Raw genomic sequence first — 26,717 nt, 5'->3', positions numbered from 1 at the left:
TTTGTTGTTATGTTCATTATGTTCATTTTAATACGTTTTACATATTTCTTATAGATTAGGTCGATTTTCGTCTTTTATGAATAGTTTCATTTATTCTTTTTTTGTTTTTTACAGGTTTCTTTGTGGTATGAGTTTTCAGACCGTGGCTTGTAGAAATTTAATTGTTTATTGCTTGACTTTTGGTGGATTACTGTTTCGTTGCAATCATACCACGTCTCATATTTTTTAAGATTTAGATTATTCACAAACTGTGATTTAATTTGGTCATAAAGATTTTGAATTAGTTGTCGCCATAAAGTTCTTGCGACAAAAATACTATGAATAACGCCCCATAAAATGGAATTAAGTTTGTAGTAGATATTGCATTGAGAGAGATAAGAAAAGAACAGGAAGACATCGATTCATTGAGAAGCTGATTCAATTGTTGATGTCGTTGATCTTGAACGTATGTGTATAATGTGTAAATGAAGGGAAAAGCCGAAAAAAAAATTCTGATTTTGAAATAAGGCAATATTCTGTCATTCATATTGTCGTTCTCCCGACCTAGTTTTCATTTTTACGTTTGCAAGTTAAGTATTGGAGAGAGTTGAATGTAACATGCTAATAACCCGACTTATACTGATACTAAGATATCAAAGTTAAGTCGATTATAATTTTTATCGGAATCTACCTTTTGACCTCGGAGCATTATTACCCTGTGTCGTGTTCTAATCATCGTCCTTTTTAACCTATATTCATAGAATGGGGATTATTTTGCATTTCTAATTTAAATGTATTGACATAAAAGGTGTTTTGTGTTGATGTTCAAACAAGTTTTTATGAATAGAATTATTTAAGCGAATTCTATTTTTGATATTCTGTTTTCCATGTAATGATATATAAACCTCCTTATCAGTTACTTCCTTGACAACAATTGATTTTACTGTATTTACTTGATTCGCTTATTTAAAATTATGTCTACGTAATTGAAAGTTTAATGGTATTTCGAAAATTTTCTGTTACATCATATATAAAATGAGATTCTCTTTACCAAATTCTGTAGATACTACGGTTACAATTTGAACCTAGACTTCACTAACGTAAGTTACTTTTTTGTATTATTATGCAGTTATGTATATTCATAATCATTCGAATGCACATTTCCAAAACGCTGAATGATATAAATAAGTATATAGATTTCTGTCAACTTGAAGTAACGAAATTTATGCATTCTTTCATTAAAAAATCAAACTTAAACAAGTTCTAGCTTAAAACAAAAATATCCCAACCGATCAATTTATAAAAGATTATTTAATATATTAAAGTTATTGAAAATATGCCGGACACTAATGCCCCATATGCAGCCGTAAATTTCACGGTTGCTATCACATTTGTCCAATGAAATGCAAAGTTGTAATTTATATCTGTTAGCTTGCCATGGATAAGCATCATTGATGTCACTTGATATCAAAGTGTTCTCAACTTCGACTTGGTCGGAATAAATAAAAGATGTTTTCTACAACAACATCATAAAAATGACAAACAACAAACAAACAAACAAACGAGGATATCTAAGAACATAAAAAAATCAGTTGTACAAAAAGAACACTATTGTCTTTCTATAAATATTAGTCAGAGGATATTCAACAAGATAGAAATTATTACATTCCCGTATAATCTTCATATTTATTTTGTATTAACAGGTAATGAAAATGGAACACTTAGTTTTCTATTCTTTAATCACAATGACGGTGATGGGTTATTGTCTTAAAGAAGTAAGTTTTGTTTGTATTCATCAGTTTGTCAATTATTTTGTTCATAAGTTAAAAACTATTTCTACTGAATCTATAGAATGAAAAAATATCATATTGAGGTTTCGAGCATATCTGATTATAGTTATTCTACTTTTTTTTATACCAAGCAATTATAGAATACGATACTGATAAGACATCCATGAACAATATGACCTATTCTTTATGTTCAGTAACCCGTCGTATACTTATTCCCTTAAGTATAGCAGATATATTGCAGTGTTAAGAGATGCAGTACGTTAGACGCGATGCTTGTTAACAAATAAGTCATACTTCTTTTAAACCAATATGTAGCTGTATAACCTTTGTTTAAGAAAATTAATGAATTGTTCTTCTTATCCAAATCATTTCTTTTTAACTATAAAAAAAAATTCCCAAAATATAAAAACACCCCCACCCCCCAAAAAAAAAAAAAAAAAAAAAAAAAAAAAAAAAAAAAAAAAAAAAAAAAAAAAACCAAACAAACAAAGAACAAAAAACAAAACAGACAAACAAACAAACAAACAAACAAACAAAATACAATGTATTTCGTCTGATTTCAGTGTGTATACGTTTTTTTTATTCATTTGTTCCCCTGGTCTTTAAGATGTTACACGAATCTCTATAGTTTTTGTCAGTTTACATGATGAAATTTGTCCATATTTCTGCAAAAATACCGAAATGTCAGCATTGGAAAACTTGAAATACCTCAAAATTAAAAACAAAGCAGGGTCTGTACTTGAAAGAGTAATCAAGGGAACCAAGGTTATAGCGGTAATCAAAAGAATGTAATCCAGGGACAAAGACCAGACATGGAAAACAGACACACATAACAAAGAACACAAACTAACTAAAATCATACATACAAAGTAACAAAAGTAAATGAGCAACTCGGACTCCACCAAAAATGGAAAAATGGAACCAAAGATGGCCTTCATTTACAGTGTAGCAAATTGAATAAAACAATTTTCTTGAAAAACAGAAGATAAGGAAAACAAGACAAAATAAAGGTAGTACTTAAGCACTAGTAATATGAAATATGTCCTGCTCCATTATATTGCAAGTGAGGATAATCTGGTTATAGTCTAGTGTCAATAATGCAGCCCCATTCACGATTCAAAAAGGGTATTTCGTTTACACTGTTAAAAGTACAATTATTTCTTTCATTTTTTTTTTTACTTTACTAGATTTCATTTTAACAAGTTCGTACTGTGCTAAAACGTTATTCTTCATTCTGTTAAGGGTTGTTTAAATCATGGAGTGCGGACATATCGATGTTAATTACGTCATATGCATGGTACAAAGCTTCATCGTTCGTTAAAAATGAAGTAACCAAACAGAAAACAAAATTGCCGAACACTTCTTCGTTCCATAATGGAGTCAAGTAAAAACAAATCGGACAAAATTGATATTAAATCACATATAAGTAGTATAATGACAATGCTGTACATACTCGTCTAAAAAACTTTCTGAAAAGTTAGTTGAGTATTTTGGTTCGAAAATTGTTATTGAAGCATAAGACAGCGAGTATATATGCTACGGAAGATATATATACTAACGTCCTGTTATTAAGTATTTAACGCTAGTGCAGTAAATATATACATTGTATGGTGATTTGTATAACATATATGGTTCTATACAGGCTGTTTAATATGTCATTGTTAAGTATAATCATGAAATATCATAATGCGCATGTTCATATTGACGTTGCTGCAATAAAAATAATTTTCAAAATTGTCTAAGATAATAAATTCTCAGACTATTTATAATTAAAATCTTCGTATTTCTGTTTCAAAAATTGCTTTTACATAGTACACCAATGTACACCATATCGCAGGTATGTTTTGTTTTATGTGAGAAATAAAAACAATATAGGAAATCTGCATACGGTTTTCATGTCGTTTCATTACGATAAATTTGTGCTTGAAAATGCATTATCAATATCCTGCACACCTTAACAGAATGTTTGATTTGGTTCTAGACACACGGAACATGCACCGTTAACCAAAGGGAATGCACGAATGGTGAATGTATTCCGAGCAGTCAATGGTGTGACAGCACCACTGACTGTGGGGATTTATCTGACGAAGATTCATGTAAGAAATTCAAGTGATAAAAATTTATTTACTCAATATATATCACAGTCTTAACCTATTAACAATCATCATAATGAAATTTCAAAATCACAGGGCGTCCAACAAAGAGGAAGTGGTAAAGACATCCTGACATTAGCTTTGTGTAAAGCATATTTATAATACGACTTTATGTTCTTATCTCCATTAAAGTGTGATTTATAGCCATTTTATTCAACAACAACACAAAAAGTAATTATACATAAGTACATAAGAGTTCAAAAGTAATGCTGTGCAATTTTAGAGATTCCTGCTTTGCTATAAAACTTTAAAATATTAAAGTTGCTGTCCCATCAGTTAAAGAAACAACGACGTTATTATCGATAGAAATTGTTGCATAATTATGTTATATATAAAGATCGGATCATTTTCTTTCATATTGCAAGGTTAATTCCAACACATATCAAAGATTGAATTATATACAATTACAATTCGGTTTGTCAATCTCCTTAACAAAATAATCAATTACTGATTTGACCATTATCTTTCGTTTTATGACTGTTATGAACAAAGAATATTTCACAAAATTCATAGTATGTCAATTTCAATGCAAAATACATTTAATCTACTACAAAACTATTAAAACAATTTTAAAGACGGTATTAATGACAATTCTTGTGAGTGTAACAGTATATTGCATTTAATTTAATTCTATCCAAAGTTATATTTACACTTCATAAACATTATTTTTTTTTATCATACAGCAAAAGATCGTTTTTTTCTTCATTTTTTCAGCAGAAAAAAAAACTGACAGAGTAGAAATGCGTTTGATAGCGTATCATGTATAATAAAAATTTTGACTGAAAAAGAACATTCTTTAAGACACTATCACTGTGACTTAGGGTAGAATAATATCGAGTCGAATATAGTATGGCTTTGAAATTATAGGTTTGGTGACCTCTAATTGTCCTGAAGGTCAACAAAGATGTCATGGAGTCTGCGTTGCTGACAGTAGTGCTTGTACTACACAAAATAATAATCAAACAGACACTAGCTCTACAGATTCTAATAAAACAAATATAGGTATTTACTACAAAATGATTATAAAACATTAATGGTTGTATGTTTTACCTTACCTGACAGGATAAAATAATGAATATGTCTTTGATTTCATTCTATGAGTTTACAGCTTTGAGGTGTTCAATGATGTACCCAGGTTTGACAATGAGGTGTTACTAATTTTGTTTAAACAGACACGTTCTCCAATGCATATATCAAAACTAAAAGTAAACTTGAAAATTAAAGTAAAACATAATGCTGCACAATGGTTTTAAGTATCGTTTCAAATTTGAAAGTAAAACAACCTCTACCTGTCAAAGATATTTTATTCAGTTCATTATATTGTAAGATTTGTTGGTTTTATAGTATCCACGGTATTCTATATTAGCATGATAATCCCTTTATTGTTTTAAGTACTCACAGTTTGGTATAGTCCCATGATTTCTCATTTGTTCTGTTATACTCACGGTAATAGATATTCCCATGACTACTCCATTTTATTGTAGGACTCACGTGTATGTATATGCCCATGTTTACCCCTTCGTTTTTGTAGTACTTATGGTATTTGATATTCCCAAAACTGCCCCTTTATTTCATTAAATAAAAAATAATAATTGTGTTAATTGAATATAAAACACTTATCGACGATATTGTATATTCCAAAGATTACCACCAACTTTGTTTTGTAGTACTCACGATTACCCCTTTTCTTGTACTACTCACGGCATATTATATACCCATAATTTCCCATTTTATTGTAGTATGCAAGGTAATGCATATTCCCAGAATAACCCCCTTTTATTGTAGTATTCACAGTGTTTTATATGTCCATGACTGTCCTTTCCTTTTTGTAATATTCACTGTATTTTGTATTTCCAGGGATTCACCCTTTTATTGAAGTAATCACGGTATTGTTATTTTCCATGGATTACCTCTTTGCTTTTGTAGTATTCATGATATTTTATATTTCTATGATTACCCACTTTCATTGTCATACTCACGATATTTTATATTCCCATTACAGCCCTATGCTTTGTAGTATTATTTATTGTTTATTCCCTTGATTACCCCAATTTTGGTAGTTCTCGTGGTATTTTATAATCCAAGGAGTTCCTTTTTTATTGTTGTATTCGCGGTATTTTGTATTCTTAGAAATACCCCGTTTTATTGTAGTACTAACGCTGTTTTATATTTCTATGACTGTCGTTTTGTTTTGCAGAACTCACGGTATTTAATATTCCCAAGGATTCCCCCTTTTTATTGTAGAACGGTATTTTATATTTCCAAAATTACCTCCTTTGATTGTAATACTCACAGTACAATAAATTTCAATTACTGCCTCTTTGTTTTTTAGAACTCACGGTATATTTTTATTCCCCCTTTTTTAAAGTACTCACCATTCTGAATATTCCCAAGATAACCTCCATTTTATTGTAGTACTCACGGTATTTTATATTTCCATGACTGTCCTTTTTTTTGTAGTGCTTACGGTATTGAATATTCCCAGGATAACCCCTTTTATTGTAGTACTCACGGTATTCTAAATGCCCTGAATCTATTTTGTACGCACGGTATTGGATATTCCCAAGATTATTCTTTCGTTTTTTGTAGTACTCACGGTATTTTATATTCCCAGGATTTCCCCCTTGTATTGTAGTACTCACGGTGTTGTATATTTCCATGATTACCCCATTCATTTTTGTAGTACTCACGGTATTGCATATTCCCATGAAGAAACTTTGCGTGGTATTTCGTACCGATATGTCTTGTGTTAAATGTTTTTAATCAACACATTTTAAAGATGTTTCGATTCATATTGCTTGAAAAGGGTTATAAATCATTCTTTATTCTGTTACAGGTTTGATTGTTGGAATAACTGTTGTTATTGTCGTTTTATGTATTATACTAGCATTTGTATTCTACATGCTCAGCAGGTATATAGATTATATAGCTAATTATAGATAAAACTATAGAATTCAATAGAAAATTTACAATTGTGTCAATTGAATTATAAATTCTTATCGACATTACCTTTTTTGATAATCAAAACTTTCATTATTTTATTGATATGGCATACAAATGTTGTAAAACACATTAATGTTTCAAGGCTGCAATGGTCGTTATATTATCATTAAACGTCTATATTGCACTCGAGTGGCCTACTCCAATTTCTAGGCCGGTGTGTTGATAGCTCTTTCGGACAAAAGGTGGTTCTACCAAATACATGTATATATCGACAATTAAGTTTTGTATAGTCTTTGTTTTGTGGGTCACTGTACTGTCATTCTTTCCTTTTTCGGGGGGGAGGTCCACGTCACTGAACTGTTATTCTTTTTCTTTTGGGGCCACTGTATTGTTATTTTTTAGTCACTGTACTGATATTTCTCTGGGGGTACTGTATTGTTATTTTTTTATTTTTTTGGTTAATATTGTCCTTCATAGGAGAGAATTTGTGTTTCTTTAAATATGTGGTATACATTGACCATTTGACATTTTACGGTATCATTGATTTCAGTGCAACAACGGCCAACTACTACTAATACTGTTAGCGGTAGACAGTATTCAGAGTATGTAGTATGCTATTTACCTTGAACACTATTTACATGCACATGTCTTTCCTTTTCAGACATAGTAACTCAGTGAGCAGTGGGAATGAAGTTTCAAATAATATTCCTCCGAAAACTACTCTACATGAATCTGCATGAAAATGAGAGATATGCTTAAAATAGTTTTTTAGGTGGTGCTGTAATGCAGTTTATTTACTGCAAAATAATTTCAGTATTGTACCTTTTGAATTTAAATCTATTATTTTATTCTGTTTACAAAATCTGTATCACATGCAGTATCAACCCCAGACTCCTACATCACCTAAAGGGCCACTGTCCCACGGTGCGATATAGTTATATAGGTCTAGAGGTTTGACTCTACATGTGATACAGATTTTGACATGTCATGTACATTACAACTTGTATTTTAACTATACTTCATGTGTGGTCTGTGATATAGGATATGTGATATAGGTCTAGAGGTGTGATATAGGGTATGCGATATAAGTCTAGAGGTATGACATAGGGTGTGTGATATAAGTCTAGAGGTATGATAAGTCTAGAGGTATGATATAGGGTGTGTGATATAGGTCTATAGTCGTGATATATGATATACGATATAGGTCTAGATCTGTGATATAGGGTATGCGATATAATCTAGAGGTATGATATAGGGTATGCGATATAAGTCTAGAGGTATGATATAGGGTATGCGATATAAGTCTAGAGGTATGATATAGGGTATGAAATATAGGTCTATAGTCGAGATATATGATATGCGATATAGGTCTAGAGGTGTGATATAGGGTATGCGATATAAGTTTAGAGGTATGATATAGGGTATGCGATATAAGTCTAGAGGTATGATATAGGGTATGCGATATAAGTCTAGAGGTATGATATAGGGTATGTGATAGAGGTCTAGAGTCGTTATATAGGATATGCGATATAGGTCTAGAGGTGTGATATAGGGTATGCGATATAAGTCTAGAGGTGTGATATAGGGTATGCGATATAGGTCTAGAGGTGTGATATAGGATATGCGATATGGTGTAAACGTTAAAGTTCGTAAACAAACACTTACAACGCATATACAAACATGGTATATTTTGAACTGATATAAAGCGAAAAGTTTGAAGCAAATTATTTCTTTCCCTTACTGTGTTTGGTAACGTCGCACTTGCCACACTAAATATAGTACCCCCAGTTTTGTTTTTGTCAGAGTTGCTAATTAATTATTAAGTTTCCCTTATTTTATTTTATTTATACAGTTAATAATGATTTGTCTGTTTTCATGTTATCTTCAAAGTTAAATCTTGAAACAAATATATTCTATTTCATTATACACTTTTTCTGCTCACATGTCATGTTTTACGCAAATAAATAGGCCCTCACATTCTGATAAATATGTGTACTTATCTTGTCTATGGAGTAATCATATTGTCTTTAAGTACATTGGCTGTACTATGTTTATATTTTGTCTCTAACAAACAAAAATAGATAATAAGACAAATTTATTGAAAGAAAATAAAAGTTCCCACTAGCCATAAGTAAAGACTTCCGCACAGGAAGTATAAATAATTGAAATGTTTCAAATTATTTTTAGCAGGGTTCCAAATTTTCTCAATGTAACTGGTGAAACGTGAGATTTTCTTAACGTACTTTTGTTAATTCTTCAGAAAGGGAATGAATGGACAAGTTCGTATTGATCTATTAGACTTCTGTATTTCATGAATAGATCACTATGTAAAAGAAAATCAGGAACATTGGCTTCATTTTCATGCTTTTTTGGAGTAGTAGAATCACTTTATAGCTGCATTAGCTGTCATTTTCGTAAATATTCGTTTCTTTTGAAATGTACCTTAACTTTGAATTATTTCTACTAAATTGTACTTTTCTTGTACAATTTCATTTGATATCCACAAATTAAATGCATTAAATACATGAAATAGGTGTCAATTATTTATTGTCTTGCAAGACAAAAAATCGACCTAGATAAGTTCGTATGCACGTGACTTCTGGTGACCTTAATCCGCGCATGTGATGTAAGGGTCGCTTGTTTAATAACAAATCTGATTGCAAAGGGAAAGTGGTTATTTAATGGCAACAAAGACCGATGGACTCAAGCCGTAACAGAAAACATAGGAAAAATATAACACAAGGATCATTTTGAAATTAATGTATTGTGATATAATGCGGCTAAAATATGGTTATTATTTATTTAAAAACTAATCAAGAAATAGATGAAAAATTCTTTCTTCTCTGATTAAAGAAAAACATTGTTTTCAAAGTAAGTAGGTATTATGGACAATAATTGCTTCAATTGCATTACTACAAACTTATTTCATTGAATCGGCAAAATTAAGTAAAATCAAAACTGAACATTGGGCAGCTAATATAGCTTTAAATAAATAATATGTTTTTGTTTTCATTCCTTTTAGTGAATTGGGTCAAAAACTATTCATGTTTACTTTTCGTGTAGTCTTATTGTTTTTAAGTAAGGTATCAGTTGTGTTTCGACAGGGAGAAATGTAAAACTGGTCTTTAAATAATCCGAATACCTGTCTAAACCAGATACTTTTGGAAGTCCCAATCTTTAAATGTGTTTGAACCCGGTAAACCAAAAACCTGTCTCAAGCAAACACCTGTCTGAACTAAACACCTGTTTGAACCACACCTGTCTAATCCAAACAACTTTTTGAACCAAACAATTGTCTTAAGCAAACACCTGTCTGAACCAAAACACCTGTCTAAACCAAACACGTGATAACTTTTAAAAGGGGTTCGGTTTTGACTTGTAACTCTATATTTAGTAAGCGAATATTTAGATGGTAATAAAGATTTGAACGTAAAAGACCTCTACATGTCTCGCCATTCACATTTCAACGGTTTTTGGTAAAATTTTCTTTTAAAAATATATTGGCTATTACAAAAATCATGTATCAAGAATTACGTTATCAAATGCATACCAATGCATACAAAAATAGCTAGCATGAAATAGATCAACGTTACATTGAAAGCCAGCCAATTTTATGTATGTAATTTCCGTTTCGGAATTCGATGTAAAGAATCTAGATTATTCTAAATTCATAAAACAATACATGTAGGTTCAATATAGAATTTTGTATATTAATAATGTGCAAGGGGTGATGCTGATCGTACATGTTATAATGGGATGTATTAGTACCTTGTGTATACTCCCAACTCATTTTTGATAGCAGTTATCTCAGACATGTAAATACCACAAGTCCATGTTTTGACAACCATACCCAATAATATATTATTATAATATAAAAATATATCTCTTCATAAAATCAGTATCCACGTATTTACGACTTTTGTTTAATAAAAAAAAAAAACAAACAAAAAAACAAAAAAAAAAAAAAAAAAAAAAAAAAAAAAAAAAAAAAAAAAAAACCAAAAAAAAAAAGGGAAGAGAAAAAGGAGCGAGGGAGCAGTGTTAGAGAAACACAAATTTCTACTCATATTGAGACTTCGTGTGCGTGTAGAAAAGCCATCCGAATAACGAGTAATTCATATTTATTTAGCCCTCCTCAAATTACGCTCATTCGTTAATTATGACCAAATCACAGGCGCGTAGCTGCCGTTAGGCAAAAAAGCTTTTGCTTGCACTTAATTTTGCCAATTTTTTTTTCAAAATTTTGAGACAAAATACATCCAGGAGAGGCATAAATGATGCTCTAAAACGCTATCTCCGCGGAGCTTCGGGGGGAGCTTCGCCCCCCCCCCTTGACCCCTATCAGGGCTTCGCCCTAGACCTGCTGGGGGCCTTAAGCGGCTCCAGACCCCCTGCCGTAATTTTGCCTACACTTCAATTTGGCCTCAGCTACGCGCCTGAATCATATATTCAAATGTAAACATAAAATGGGTCACTCAAATGACATATCTGTATATACATATATACATCATAGTACTCTCTTCTGTCGTGTGAGCAATATGCTATGTGTTAGAGCTCTATATTACGCTGACTTATTTCAAGTCCTTTTCGTGTATCATGATACAGTTTCTTGTTAAGAAAGAGGGTTATTTTAATGGTTTAGTAAGAAGTACATCCTTGCATGATATTTTAGTTGTTTGAGTGCAACTAGGATGAATTAAGTTATGTGGTAGAAACTTGGCAGTCTTCGTATTTAGATGAATCGTGATAATGCGTAGGCTGTGGATTGCTATGTTTTTTTCTGATTATGTTCAATTATTTCGATTACACAGTGAGCACTATATATATTTTGGAAAAACAAACCGGAAATGGTGTGATTAGAGTTAAGAAACGTTACTTATTTTTCTCTTAAGCCGCTTACTGTTTATAAAAAATGATTATTAAGGAGTTTGTAATGCCGAATATCCAAAGAAGTGTTTTGTATAATGTTAAAGAATGATTCCATTAATTGAAAGATCAAATGATATTTAAGTAGTCTCGCTTTAAAACAATAAACAATATAAAAAATTGTGTATTTTTGCAACTACAATATCCCTTACGGGTTGGGTAAGAATATATGAAATTTGATCGTTTTTGCAAAACATTGTTTAGAAAGTTCACTCCGACCGTCATGGCTGTCTGTAGGTGCTACAGAGTAAAGAGAGTGGGTAGGGCTGAGGGGGATGGGGTTAGTATAATATCGTTCTATTTACAGTGTCATTCCTCTGGAGCTGTAACAATAATATGATTGTAATGTACGATTCAAGGGTAGATCTAGGGTTTCAGGTATTAGGGTAAATACAATAACAGGCCCGGCGAAACATAACAAACATTGATAAAAAACGAGGTTTCATGTAAAAGAAAAACAATAATTAAACTCTATTTTAGGGGAAGGGGCGTATGAATCCGCTCCCACTATTTCAACTTTATTGCAATTTTAGTGTGCACTTGAATACCAAAAAAATAGTTGAAACAACGTTTACGTTGTCTGTAAACGGAAAAGAGGGTAAAGTCTTAGGTTTACATGGATAACAAAAAACCAAGCCAATATATCTTGTATTCACTACATTGACTAGTACGTTACTATTGTTTGTTTACTTTTGTTAAGACTAGTCAGTCCTGCAACAGTAACCAGTTTTGGTGTAACGACGGGCAGTGTATAGACATCAACATGAAATGTGACGGAAGTTTTGACTGTTTTGACTATTCGGACGAATCATCATGTACGCATAGACTACATGTCTTCTTTATTATATATAGGACACATAATCTATGTAATTCAACTTTCTGTTAATGCCACTTCTAACTGGTCTCCCGCAAGATTAAGTAGATTTGATATCAGAGAGATACATGCAATCAACAAACCTTTTCATACATTCTTAAATATAAAGAAATGGGCTAGTAACAAGTCTACTGAAAGCAGCATTATAGTAAATCCTTTCTACATTTATACATCATGGACTGGGTCTAAATCCACGCTTATGATTGAAAGGTGGATATTGGAAAAGTCGATTAATCATTAATATCATAAAATTTACAAATTACTCCCATCCCACCACACACACACACGTTTGATTATAATTTCATCTTAGAATTCGGATTGGTGTTGTAACCTTCTTTATGAAATATCTTAGGCGAGAAAGATAAAACCTGAAACCTGTCCAGGTTTACTGTTATGTCCAAACAATCGTTGTATGGACGAATGTTCAACCACTACACAACAGCCTGATACAACAACAGCATCCACAACTACACAATCAAAACAATCATTTCAACGAACTTCACAGACATCTGTATCATCTCGAAAACAAACTACAATTATCTGGACTTCAACAGACAGGTTACCAAATAGAACAAGTAGTGATCCTCAAGGTGACCCGGGACCTCGAAATCTTGACAAAGCTTTTAAATCATTCTTTTAACGTGATTAAAAAGCATATAAACTTGTAATGCAGATCGTAATCATGTTTAAGTCTGGAAATTAAATAATGATATTTATCCATTGCCAGCGCTTGCAATTTTCTTAGAGTATAATAAACAAAGATAAAAAAACATAAAACCAGAAAAGCAGTACCTAGCTTTTTTTTGGAACACACTAGTACTGCTCCTCATTAATTTTAATGTGACACAAAATACAAATACATATAACCTATAGAGTATCTACGAACAGGCTTTGAAATTTAAATTTGTGTGTCAGTCATTAGTGGTATAATTATGAAGAGTACATGACACATTTTACTTTCCCCAGATAATGCTTTATAAAGATTTTCAGTTCGTAACAGAATACTTGTGCTTGGCTAAATTTTTTAAATCTGTACACGTGTCCATAGCTACTCCAACAAAGAACTCGAAAATTTGGCAATTTTTATTGAACAAATTTAAAATGCCTGAAACGGCTCGTTATGCGCCGTTTTCAATTTATAACTCACATTTTCTGTAACGAAAGTTTAAAATGCTTCGTCCATGCCACTGATGCACGACAATTTTCAATTTCGCCTGAAAGATCTATGTTGTTATTGTATCATAGCGGTCAAAGCGCAGTAACTCCAAATTTACATTTGCGTGATTCATTTTTTCTCCTTATAATGAAATAGCGTGAAAAAGGAATTAACAAATTAAACATTATTAGTGCTACTTACTACTAAAGAAAAAGATTATGTGTATAAGAAGTATCGACTGGTTGATAATGTTTATCTAAACACAATTTATTACATTTCAGTTTGGATTATGGTTATCATCATAGCTGTAACAATTTTGTACCGTAAATATAGGAAGACCGAGATATGAAGAAAATCAGTCTAAAACAAAACTATACCTAAACACTGAGAAGACAACCATACGGATACTTTATTTTACATGTGATATACATCGAAGTTATTAATAATGTGATATTTCTATCTTCACTAGTATATAAAACAAATATAATATTCGGGAACAAATAGACAAAACAACTTAAACTTAATAGATTAATACTTGAATTAATCATATAAATCAGACCTTGGTGAAGTTGCATACTGTATCATATGTAATTTGTCCCTTGTGAATAGAGGTGGACGTGTGTTTCAACAAACGGTCGGCATTCCAATGGGAACAAATTGTGCTCCTTTACTTGCTGACCTATTCCTTCACTCTTATGAGGCTGACTTTATAGCTGATCTGATCAGAAAGAAAGAATATCGTTTGGCTAGATCCTTCAATCTCAGTTTCCGCTATACAGATGACGTATTATCTTTAAACAATCCTAATTTCGGGGATTTGATACATCGCATCTACCCAAGAGAACTTGAGATAAAGGATACTACAGACACTGTAAAGTCAGCTTCATATCTTGACCTACACTTAGAAATCGATGGTAAAGGAAACCTATTGACCAAACTTTACGACAAACGTGATGACCTTTCATTCAGAATTGTTAACTTTCCTTTCATCTGTGGCAACATCCCTTCGGCTCCTGCGTATTGAGTGTTCATATCACAACTCATACGTTATGCCAGAGCTTGCCGAAACTATGCAGTTTTGTATCGCGCTAGAACTCTAACAAATAGGCTTCTGGAACAGGGTTATGTTGCTACAAGATTGAAGTCATCACTACAGAAGTTTTATGGTCATCATCATGAACTTGTGGATCGTTATGATGTATCCATCATCACCATGAAAACTGATGTATTCAACCGGTCATAGTTTTCCTTTCCTTGTTTACCCCGGACTTGACTTTTTATGAGCAACTCGGCGGGTGTTTTTAGAAAAGCAGAGGACGCTTACCCTACCGGTGCACCTGGTCCATGCTCCCAGTTTTTAGTGGAGTCCGAGTTGCTCATTTACTTTTGTTACTTTGTATGTATGATTTTAGTTACTTTATGTTCTTTGTTGTGAATGTCTGTTTTCCATGTCTGGTCTTTGTCCCTGGATTACATTCTTTTGATTACCGCTATAACCTTGGTTCCCTTGATTACTCCTTAGCAAACAGAAACCAATGTCGATGAGGACAAAAGATGAATCCATATATTTTTTTGTCGTCGCTTATGACCATAAATTATTATAGTACATTAATCATATAAACGATTTTTGTAAATTAGATTTGGGAAAAAGTACTATGCATAAATGTATTCTATGAGGAGTATTTTCTTAAGATTTCTGACAAGAGCACCCCCTATTAAAACACGTTTTATTATCAGTGATGGTAAAGTTCGTCGAAAAATCAGACAAGTCCTATGGGATTCTTTGTCATCTTATTACCATTCGCTAATTAGCACCTATAATTGTATTGACTACTAAGTGCGTTTCGAGAGATGTCACTATTACAATCACACAAACGGTCGGGAAATGATATAAAAATTTCAAGTGCAAGTTAATCACTGTACTAATTTTAATATTTCATCGGAGCACAGAATAAAAATTGATCTTGATTTACCTTCTTTTGATTTCCGCTAAAATCTTTGTTCTCTTGACTAATCCGAACAACTATTTCATTCTGTTATTCTGTCAATGTTAAAGATTCGTCATTTAAGAGTTATCAAGGGAACAAATGTAAGGGAACCAATCATCTAGTGGAAATCAAAAGAATGTAATCCAGGGTCAATGACCAGATATGGAAAACAGTCCAACACTACAAAGAACATACATGTAAAGTAACCGAAATAATATATACAAGGTAAAAAAGAAATAAGCAAATCGGACTCCACTTAAAACTGGAAGCATGGACCAGATGCACCGGTAGGCTAAGCGGCCTCTGCTTTTCTAGAAATATCCGCCGAATGGCTAAAAAAAAAAGTCCGGGGTAGAGGAAAGAGGAAAGGAAAACTATGATTGTTTAACAATAATACCTCATAGATATAGCGGAAACTGAGTGTAAAAGATCTAACTAAACGATATTCTTTCTTTTTCTTTCGGATCACATCAGTAATAAAGTCAGCCTCATAAGAGTGAAAGAAGAGGTCAGTAAGTAGAGGAGCACATTTTGTTTCCATTGTAATGCCGACCTTTTGTTGAAAAAAGCAGAGTATCAAAAGGACCAAGATTCTAGCGGAAATCAAAAGAATGAAATCCGGGGACAAAGAACAGACTGGAAACAGACACAAAGAACAAAAAAAAGAAAAAATTACTAAAGTAAACAAGTTCCACTAAAAAAACTTGGAGCATGGACCAATTGGACTGTACGGTAAGCGCCCTCTGCGTTTCTAGAAACACCCACCGAGTAGCTTATAAAAAGTCAGGTCCTGGGTAGACAAAAGAGAAAAGGAAAACTATGACATTTTGAACGTAGGTGAATGAATTACATTTAAGTGTCAGTGGTAGATTGCCAATGTGCAAGTTGTTTTAGGCTCCTTTTTACCAAGAATTACATCTATAACAAATTTTGACAAATAAATATATATGATATATGATATAAAATGTTGGTAAAAAATTTATTAAATAAATTCATTGATAGTTTCTATGGAAACAGAGCAATTGAAAATGAAATGGAATGACCTATCGAGCAGTGCAATGAAATATTCTCCATTGCAACGAAGTTATCAAAATAAAAACAAATGTTATTGTTTCCCTGCTATACCAGGATGACTCAATAATATACAATAAACATATTGGACACTTATGTTTTCCAATTTTTCCACAATATTTTTGGTTTTTAAAGCAAAATTCTCTTCAGTAAAATGCGTTATTTATCTTATGTAAAGATGAAGTTATCGGAAAAGAGCTTTCTCTACTTCATTCTGGGAACTCATTTTAGAAGTAGTAAAGTAGTTATATACAATCCTTTTTGTATTTTTAGCATTTTAATGTACGTTGTAGAGTATATTTTTGTTGGGTTTTCCGGTCGTAAATACAAGTTTTCCATCCCATGCTGGTACGTGATATGATATGATATGTTGTTTTATAATTACTGGAAGTTTGATACAATGCAAGCATATGAGTAAAATATAAAACTCTAGTACATTGAAGCTCTCTATTGATTATGTTGTATTCCGAGGTCTGAAACGTATAACATTTACATTTGGTTCGGAAAGCGATTAGTTTCATTCATCATTAAATATGTAATAAATCATGTTCCTGAATTTATTGGAAGAAAAATTAGTCGCAGGGAAGAAAGTTTTTGCCAGTTGCAGGGAGCCAGGAACCGATAGACAGATTTTCGATGTGGCCTATCGGCGACTCTGTGATACCACAAGTGTCCAGAATCCCCCTTGGTTATTCATGATTACGTGCAAGAGTGGCCCAGACGTGAGAACCTCTGAGTAAACAATTCTCCGAAGATAAACCATCTCTCAGATTGTGATTCAGCTGTATTTAATTAATTGCAGCGAAGGTGACATCTCCTTACTGATATCAGTAGTGGTAGGGTTCCGATCGATTACAAAAGCGAATCCCATGAATACGAAGTACCCACCATCATACGGCCGGTAGGGTTGAAAATTGACAGTTCCCAGTCTGTTGATTGTCTCTCTGAACCACCACATGAATACCTTTTCTTTCATATAGAAAAGAAAATGGATTCACCGCTAAACGCGATTACTAGCTTCCATGGCGGCACCTATTCTGAAGGAATGTGATTTAAATAGGTGCGCTCCTCTAATTTCACAAAAATCTATTGTTTTACGTAGCACAGCTGACAACTGATACTTGGTTAATGGAGAACCAACTGTTGAAATGAATGAAGAGTATTTCCGGTAGATTAACAAGTTTAAATATTTTTTCATCGAAAACATTTTTAAACACACGCAAGATAATTATGTTTACCATTCCACATGTCTATTTAAAGAATCTAGGTAATACACATTACACACGTTCAGTAGTTTTGCTCTATATTTAAAAGATGGAACATCATAATTTTAGGTTTAGGGCAAAGTCTATCTTATGAGATGATACTAGTCCCCTATAATAATTTTGCTAGTGATGAAACTAATTCAATGAAGGAAATATGACAGTATTATAGTAGAAATAAAGATTTGTGTTCTGTTGAAGATTATACTTGTATTTTGGTTTTGAATTACCACACTGTAAGTGCGTAACATAGACATTTTGTGTAATTACTTATTTTGATAGGAAACACTGGAGCACTAATTTATTTCCGGTTTCTTTTTTTCGCTGTACATCAACTGAATATGATTAACACGGGAAGGGGGTGGGGTAACTTAGCAGGTAAAAGGATACGAGTGTGCGGACAATGAAAATAGCCGACACCCAACAAACAAGTAATGAGGAAATTGACAATTTATCGAATAAAGTTGATCAAATGTTCTTTAAGTTATCTGAATTATACTCTTTGACAGATAAAACCAATAAGGTCCAGCCTACAATGGACACCCTCATACATAATGTTAACAGTATGGCAAAACGAGTGCCTGAAGTAGAAACAAGTTTAGATTACATGAACGAAAAATACAAGAAGGGCCGAAAGGACAGCAAATCGATGGAATCAAAAAAATGGTAAATTTAAGACAAGATAACCAAGAATTAAACGGACATTTATTCAAACTGACAAATGAAGTACGAGAACTCCGGGCGCGACATAATGACCCCTAAACGCGCTCCGTTAATGAGAATCTGCTTTTTTCAGGTACATGTATTCCAGAAAACATTTAAAATGAAGAAAGAGCGGAAACCGGTGAAATTATAAAAGTATGACCGCGCAACTCAAATTACATAGCCCTGTAGATTTCGTTGGAGCTCATCGTTTTGGGAAGCGTGGGTGCAAGCCGAGACCAATTGTGTGTCAGTTCAAAACATTCAACGACAGAGTCCGTACGGAAAAACGCTACTGAGCATAAAGAATCGAACTTAGGATTAATGAAAATTCCCAAAGGAGATAAATGACCGACAAAAAAAAAGTTTTGGACTTACTTTGAGGAAGCTAGAAAAAAACAAAACAAAAAAGCGTACTTCAAGCGGGACAAGCTTTTTATAGATGTTAGGTAATTTTCTAAAATGTTCTCAACGACAGAAGAAGATATGGAAATTCAAAGTATTTTGGGAATGGAGAGTCCTCAAGTAGGCCTAAAATATCATTCCAGACCCAAGATGGACTAATGGACGTTGGTCCCAGCCACTGAATTCACACTTGGTACATAAGTGGTAAGGGGGCAATAGGTTTAAGTTACCAATTAAGTGAAATTGTTGTAATTACGGGTGACCTAAATTGCGACCTCCTAAAGCTCAATAACAATAAACTAATAGATACAATTAATCTGTTTGATTTAAAGAAATATCATTACAAAGCCAACTGATCGATGTAGCTTTCTGCCTTACCCAATTATTATCAGTGACACTATGTAATTTAGCTATTCTGATGTTTTTGATATTCCACGTCAAAAGTGACATTAGAAGAGAAATACGGAAACGAGATCGATATAGAAAATCGGCACTAAAATCGAAATGTGATAGGGATATTGCTAGGTACAAGCAGCAGAGAAACAAGGTCAATAATATGAAGAAAAGTGCGAAAGAAAAAAAATGAGCAAAATTTAGATAACATGACCTTGGAAAATGCAACTTCTCCCAAGACCTATTGGAAAAAAATGAAAATGATGATTAAATCAAATAAGAGATCGTCTGATATTCCTCCACTTCGAGGTACTGTTTTTAATCCAAGAGGTGATGATTATATGTATGATAATATAAGTACGTACACCCTTCTTAAACAATATTTTTCATTTATATCAAAGCTCGATGAGGATGATCCAATTCTTCCAGATTTCGATGATAAAACAGAAAAATTGATTGAAACCTTAGATATAGCAGGAAGTGAAATAAATGAAACATATTAAATCCAAATAAAGCATCTGGTCCAGATAGTATAAGTCATAAAATGCTCAAAATATGTCCAGAAAAAATAGCAATTCCTCTTCAAATCATATTCAATAAATTCATCCATCATTACATATTTCCATCTGAATGGGAAATTGCCAATGTTATTCCGATATTTAAAAAGGGTGAAAATTCATTACAATCAAGCTATCTACCGATATCGCTAATAAGTTGTGTTGGCAAAGTCATGGAAAGGGTTATGCAGATTATTTGCAGATGACACTTCGTTTAATTACTCTGACCAAAGCCATGAGCATATCTAAACAGTAATTGAGCAAGATCTCCATGAGTTGGATGACTGGTCGAAGCGTTGGCGAATGTCATTTAATCCAGATAAAACTGAAATTATAGTGTTCTCAAATGTAGACTCACTCCTGCTAAGGTCAAAAGTTTAAGCACTTATCCATTACGTAATGGAGATGACATTATTCTATCTTATTGTCGACTCTCTATTGCAAATAATTCTTTCATTCTAGCAACAATTAGGCAAAAGAATAGTCTTGGTCAAAATGTACGAAATTCTAAATCAATTGATGTTTTCAAACATGCAATAAGAGGTACCGGATTGAACGACCGTGTAGTGCCAAAACATTACGTACTCTTATGGCCCAAGGAAATTGAATATAATCTTAACTCAATTGAGATGTTCAGCATCATTTCTTAACTATGACCTGTACTATGCCAAACATATTTCAAACCCTTTCTGTAGATGTGGTTCTAAAAATGAAGCTGTAAAACATTTTTCTTTGAATGTAGTAAATATAAAGACTATAGAATATCACTTTTTGACAATCTGCACTGGCTTCCTATTTGAGATGACCATAGGTATACACATGCTTACCTGTGGTAATTCTGAACTTTCATATAATCAAAATGTAAGAATATTTAAATTGTTATTTGAATATATTATGCAATCCAAACGAATTCTTATTGTGTAATCATAACACTCAAAAACACACCTTCAACATTTGACCCTTTTGTATATATTTCTCGTTTGAATTTATGGTAGAAAATAAGTGCACGATCTTGTACCTTGATTTATGTACTTCTATTATTTATAGATACACTGTATTGTGGAGAGGACTTTATAAGTATGAATTCACTTGTGTCCAATCCTTTTTGTTATTCGACAAAAATATATGTTTAAACTAAAAACTAATATTGTGTCCATACTTGCCCCAACTATTAAGGTTTCGATCACTGCAGTCGTATCATGCTGTGCTCGGCGAAGCTTTTTTCAAAATTGTACAATGGACAAAGGAAGATATGAAAATTGATAGTCCTTAAGTATGCTTAAAATCTCATCCCATCCCAAGATGGACAAAAGACCTTGGTCCCCAAGGTTGACTTCAAATTTGGTTCATTATTTTATTTTCTGCATTTTTGTAGAAGCGCTACTAGATCTTGCTCTTTTGTACAAAATGGGGCGAGGTACATTTATCTTTGGTTGCATTAAAAGTCATCAGTATGTGGAGGCTTAAGCCGTAGTAGGCACCAAGATGATCAAATCATAATGAAGCCCACTGTATAAATCGAGTTTGAATAAAAGTAAATATCAGTATGAACCAATTCGTTATTTTGACTGCGATAAAATTTAAACAGGTTTGTATTAGAGATAATAATTGAAAAAAGCTCCACATTATATTTAATTGGTCATGCTCATGATTTCAACTGGATACTACAATGAGTTTTTTTGGTAACAAATTTGTATCTACTGTCAGCATTTCTTCCTCGCTACCAATACATGTACAACGGAAAGTTTGAAATGCTTTTAGCGATGGAAAGTATCTCGAATAGTTTACTGTTTATTCCGACGTATTTAAATAGTTACTATGCAATTTTATACACCTTGTATTACTGAAATCAAAGATCTGCCTTATATGTAACAAGTATAATGTAATTTTTTGTTTCATAAATTGTATGCATTTAAGTTTTTTTCTATTCATATAACACGTTAAACTTTTCACGAGGGTACTATTTACCATTTCTCCTTTTTCAAACCCGCGGCAAAGTTCAAAGAGAAATTGATTTGTAAATCTTGAAAATATACGCCTACATCGTTAATAAGAACTATTTTAAAATCAGACAAAAATTACTTAGTCGTGTAAAAATGAGAGTTCTAAACCACCCCGAGTTTAAGCACAAATTCTTCATAGTAACCCCATACCAAAATTAAAAAAGCAAACGCATTGTGCTCCAGTTAGCCTTAGGATAAATACAAGTATTGCTTTCGTACAAAAGATGGAGGACGACGACTTTATCGACGATAATGTCTTTGAGGAAAAGGTAAAGGACTCTGAAATGGAAGGAACTTCCAATCGGGATAATCTATAAAATACCGGAAGTGGTAGAAGTAGATGGGAAGTTTGGGAGGAGTAAGATCCTCGCCTTGAAAAACAGATGAAGAGAAGGGACAAGGGTATGGGCCTGCAGTGGTTAGAACAGGGAAAAAAACCTTGGAAGGAGCTTACGTTACAAAGTGAGCAAAAAGGCCAAACCGGAGTACTTCTCTTTCCATCTTGTGAGATAGTGAAAGGCAAAAAATCGGGAATGGGGTGTCCGAATCCAGCAAAAGAGCCGGGTTAGGATTTTTTTTGTTTCTTAACGCTTCAAGCGAAGCGTAGCGCAGTGATGAGGCGTTTTTTTTACAGCGCATGCACATTAAGGTCCTCACTAAAAGTGGCGGAAGGTGGTCGCAGCTGATCTTTCTCATCGTAGTAGTAATTGAGGCAGGTCACGATTTCCCCAAACTCAGCATTATCGATATGTTCATCATCAGCCAAACCAGTACTGATACATTGTTCCACCAAGGATTTTTTGGACTGTGTCAATTGCAAGGTATCTCGATATTTTGTCTTCTTCTTCATGATACGTCTTGAAATCAGTGCGAGTACCATGACGGTAGTGGCACTCAAGCACGCTAGAGATCCTAGGGGAAGGGAGGCTATAACACCTATACCGGTCAAAACTGAACCCAGGATACCACTGATAAACACCAAACTACCCACAAGCACCCCATAATACAGATACTATTTTATAGAGTCGTTTGTAGGTGTTCTATGTGCGTTCATACTTTCGAATTTCTGCATCAAGTTGATCCTCCATACATTCGACTCTGGTCTGTTGATACTCAGAATCTAAATCATCCATTTATTCATAGAAGCATACCGAGGAGGTGAATGTTTTTGAATGGACTATTAGCACCTAAGATCAGACCGTATCCGTTTTGGAATTGCTGACCGCGATTCAAGTAGAGTCCATCACCGTGCAAACGCACCCACTCTGTTTCAGATACAATCCAGACTCTAATGCCTTGCTCACAGCTACACCACCTAAACTGCATAGAGCTCCAACACCCAAGGCATATATCATGGACTTTGTTACCATGGGAAGTGCCGTCAGCATGGTTAAGAATCTCCTACTTTTTGCATGTTTTCCTTCATTTCGGAAGCACTCATCTCCAGATTCATACCATCAGAACCTTTCTAGATAAGCTTGGTAATCTTTTGAACTTGTCGGGAGGTGAGTAACATCTTGTGCTCACATTGCAGGTTTGCGTCAGACAAAAGGATGGATACTGGACAACCTTTATTGGGAGCTCGTTGAAGTTTATAAGCTTGACCTTTTGTCATGTTGAAACAAGACTTGTTATAAGTCATTTATTTATGCCTCATGAAGATGAAAGCGAATGTTCACCTCTACCGTCTTCATCGGTGAGATGCGTTTGCATGCGATTGATGGTACGTAAGGTCACGGGCAAGTATACAAGGTTATTGGGGGTTTTAATGATTTTCATGCCTGGAGCGACGTCGGGAAAAAAGCTGTAAATCGCTGATTGCTGGGTACTGTTCACATAGCTCCCATGGATGATATCACTTTTCAATAGAATGCTATTAATGTTGATGATATTCATAATATGTTCACCTTCGGTATAACCATTTGTAGCCCTATCGAAAGTGTATAGTCGTCGCTCAAACCCCGAAACGGTGCTGAGGCTATTTTTGACGTCAAAGTCCACTTGGTAACTTTTGGCTAGGGTTAGGGTGGTTCTCAGCGTCGAGAGATTGGCATCGATGATAATTTTAGTTTTGCGCTTGTTAAGGTGAAGCTGTCTTTCATCCTCTTTGTTTATCTCGTCAATATTATAGGAGCCGGTACTAAACAAAAAGGGAAACCAGGTGGTACCTTCGTCTGGAAAGTAGCGGAAAGAATTTTTACCGGCATGAATATTGGGGATGAAATAATAAGTTTCCAGGTTCACCAATATTATCTAGTAGGTCTTGGATTCCTTCTGTTGTAGTCGGGGGTTGAATCTACTAAGGATTCGACTATCATTTCCGGAGACGATATGGGAAAACCCCTGTTTGAGATCGATATTTTCGGCGATTTGTTGCAAGAGTGTGTTATTCATTTATTTATGGCAGAGTAGACCACTGTCACATATTTTTGCTTCCACCCTTCGAGACCCTCATAGTGATTCTTCAAATATTTTCCAGTCTTCACCACAATTGCATAAACCTCGTAGGGGTGACTACAAAGAGAAGTTGTATGTGAATTTTATGCACTTTACTTTTTAATACACGACGTTCATCTTACGACTACCGGATTCAAATTGCAGGATTCTGTCGGAAATGACTAATGCAAATGGTTCGTTGTTGGCTGGAACATTGTGTGAGAAGTCGGCTCGGATCTGAATGTCCACCGTGCATTCTTTTAGACGCTCAGACTGATGACTCACAAAATTACAAACAAGGGGTACAAGTCAATGAAATCGGAGAGAATTGTACCACCATTGCTGAGGAGAGAGTGCATGTAATATAATTTCTTTCTGAAGTCGGAGGCTTCCTTAAATACCTGGCGACCTTATTTTGGTTGAAATCTACATGATAGGCAACGATGATATATGTAGGTTTTTCGCGACCATTCTTGGCAGCTAGGCGCAACTTAAACTGTGAGGCTGGGGGAACGGCTATAGAATCACATGGTTTCATGCCAAATCCACAGTGGATCTCAGCTTTTCTTTCCACATCTTATTTCCATCTGAGGGGGGGGGGTGACGTAGGGGACAAACCACGAAATTTACTCAGTCCACTTTTGCCACGTCGTTCACAACGGCGGACCTTAACACTGCATTTGCATCGGAATCGCACACGAGTGAGAGTTCGTGTCTGAACCTATATTCTATTTTGTCGTTATCATCTGCAAACCCGAAAATGTATTTCAGAGGGATGGGGTACGAAAACGAACCTTTAGTGGTTGGTTTGGTAAAGATGAAACCATTGCAGGCTGCAAATAAAGTGTTCTCAGCCTCGGCATTGGTAGAATAATCCTTTTATCAAAGTTGGTTGAGACCCTGAGATTTCGAGAAGTCGTCGGGGTAGGTTAACATTCTTAGCATAGTGGTGACAATGCATATATGTTCGATCCGCTGACCGGAGAGTCTTCAACTAATACTCTTAAAGAGATACATACTACCATTATTGCCGACCGATACGAGATCTGCATCGGCTTATGCAGTACCATCGTTCTTCAGAAGTCGACCTTCCACCTCGAGATAAATCTCAACGAGTTGAAAGAGCAAATCCTGGGTTTCGACGTTAATTCGGATTTCAGCACCGGCGATGTTCAATTGGGCACCAGCTTGTGGTTCATATTCATGAACCCGATATTCCTGAAGACTTTCGTCGTCGAAAGTCTTACCTTTGGTGAGTGATTGTAATGATGTAAGAATAATGTATTCATTCATAGCTCTGGGCGAATGGGTTTGATACCAGAGCCGTGGATGAAATTGTTCAACCGAGCATGTTGCGTTGAACATTGGGTTGTTTAAGGTTTTTGGTGTGTTGAACACTTGGCTGTTTGGATTTGCGGGGCAAGTCACATTATCAGCCACATGGTCAACGGCTTTGGAGGCCACCTTTTCAACACCCTTCAACGCTGCATTAGTGGCAGCACTCACGGCTTCACTTCCCAGGGTTTGGCTGCAGAGAAGGTAAATACACGTCCAACAAGCCCGGAGATAGTGTCAAACAGACCTCTACCACCGTACGCATAATTTCAAGCGTATCCTTTCTTGATATTCAACATTTATTTATAGGATACTACGATGAATCTTCTTGTTCTCTTAGAGGCTAATGTTTCTAGCCTTATTCATAGTGTCATAATTTTGTTGCGCACACCGTCGTTTCCGGTGCGGTAAGCCGCGGTGTGCAATTCTGGACGATCGAGGAGCTTGCCGAAGTTGGAGGGTAGAAATACGGTTTGCAACACACTGCTAGACTAATCTTCCTTATAAATGTGTGACACGATGTTTACCCACTTGTAGTCTCACTAACCACTTCCAGGTCTAATGACCATCCCCTATGTAGTACCAAGAACACCCTGAACCTAAATATATGCATTGTAAACGCATTATTTGTGTGTATTCTGACCAAAAGTACTCAAAATAAAACTGAGAAGGTGTACTTTAAAATCATACTTGTAATTTACTACAAAGGTCGATGAATATTGTTTACATGTGTGAGTAATTTGC

At 34.2% G+C, this 26,717-nt stretch overlaps 1 protein-coding gene across 1 annotated transcript; it reads left to right on the top strand.

Annotated features, from left to right (window-relative positions):
* The first annotated feature begins 913 nt into the window (after positions 1–913).
* On the top strand, positions 914–9,404 carry LOC148608668 (uncharacterized). The gene is made up of 6 exons (XM_088543483.1): positions 914–1,079; positions 1,683–1,754; positions 3,751–3,865; positions 4,790–4,924; positions 6,759–6,834; positions 7,527–9,404. Exons 2-6 carry the CDS (start codon positions 1,686–1,688, stop codon positions 7,603–7,605), a joined length of 474 nt encoding a protein of 157 aa, XP_088399609.1. The 5' UTR covers positions 914–1,079; positions 1,683–1,685; the 3' UTR covers positions 7,606–9,404.
* Positions 9,405–26,717: the final 17,313 nt, after the last annotated feature.

Source organism: Perna viridis, chromosome 9 (assembly GCF_037379345.1).
Source record: "Perna viridis isolate PV_CMFRI_1.1 ecotype Kerala chromosome 9, ASM3737934v1, whole genome shotgun sequence".
NCBI classification, from domain to species: Eukaryota; Metazoa; Mollusca; class Bivalvia; order Mytilida; family Mytilidae; genus Perna; species Perna viridis.
Note: the sequence above shows the minus strand (reverse complement) of the source record. Positions and strands in the feature narration are given on the sequence as shown.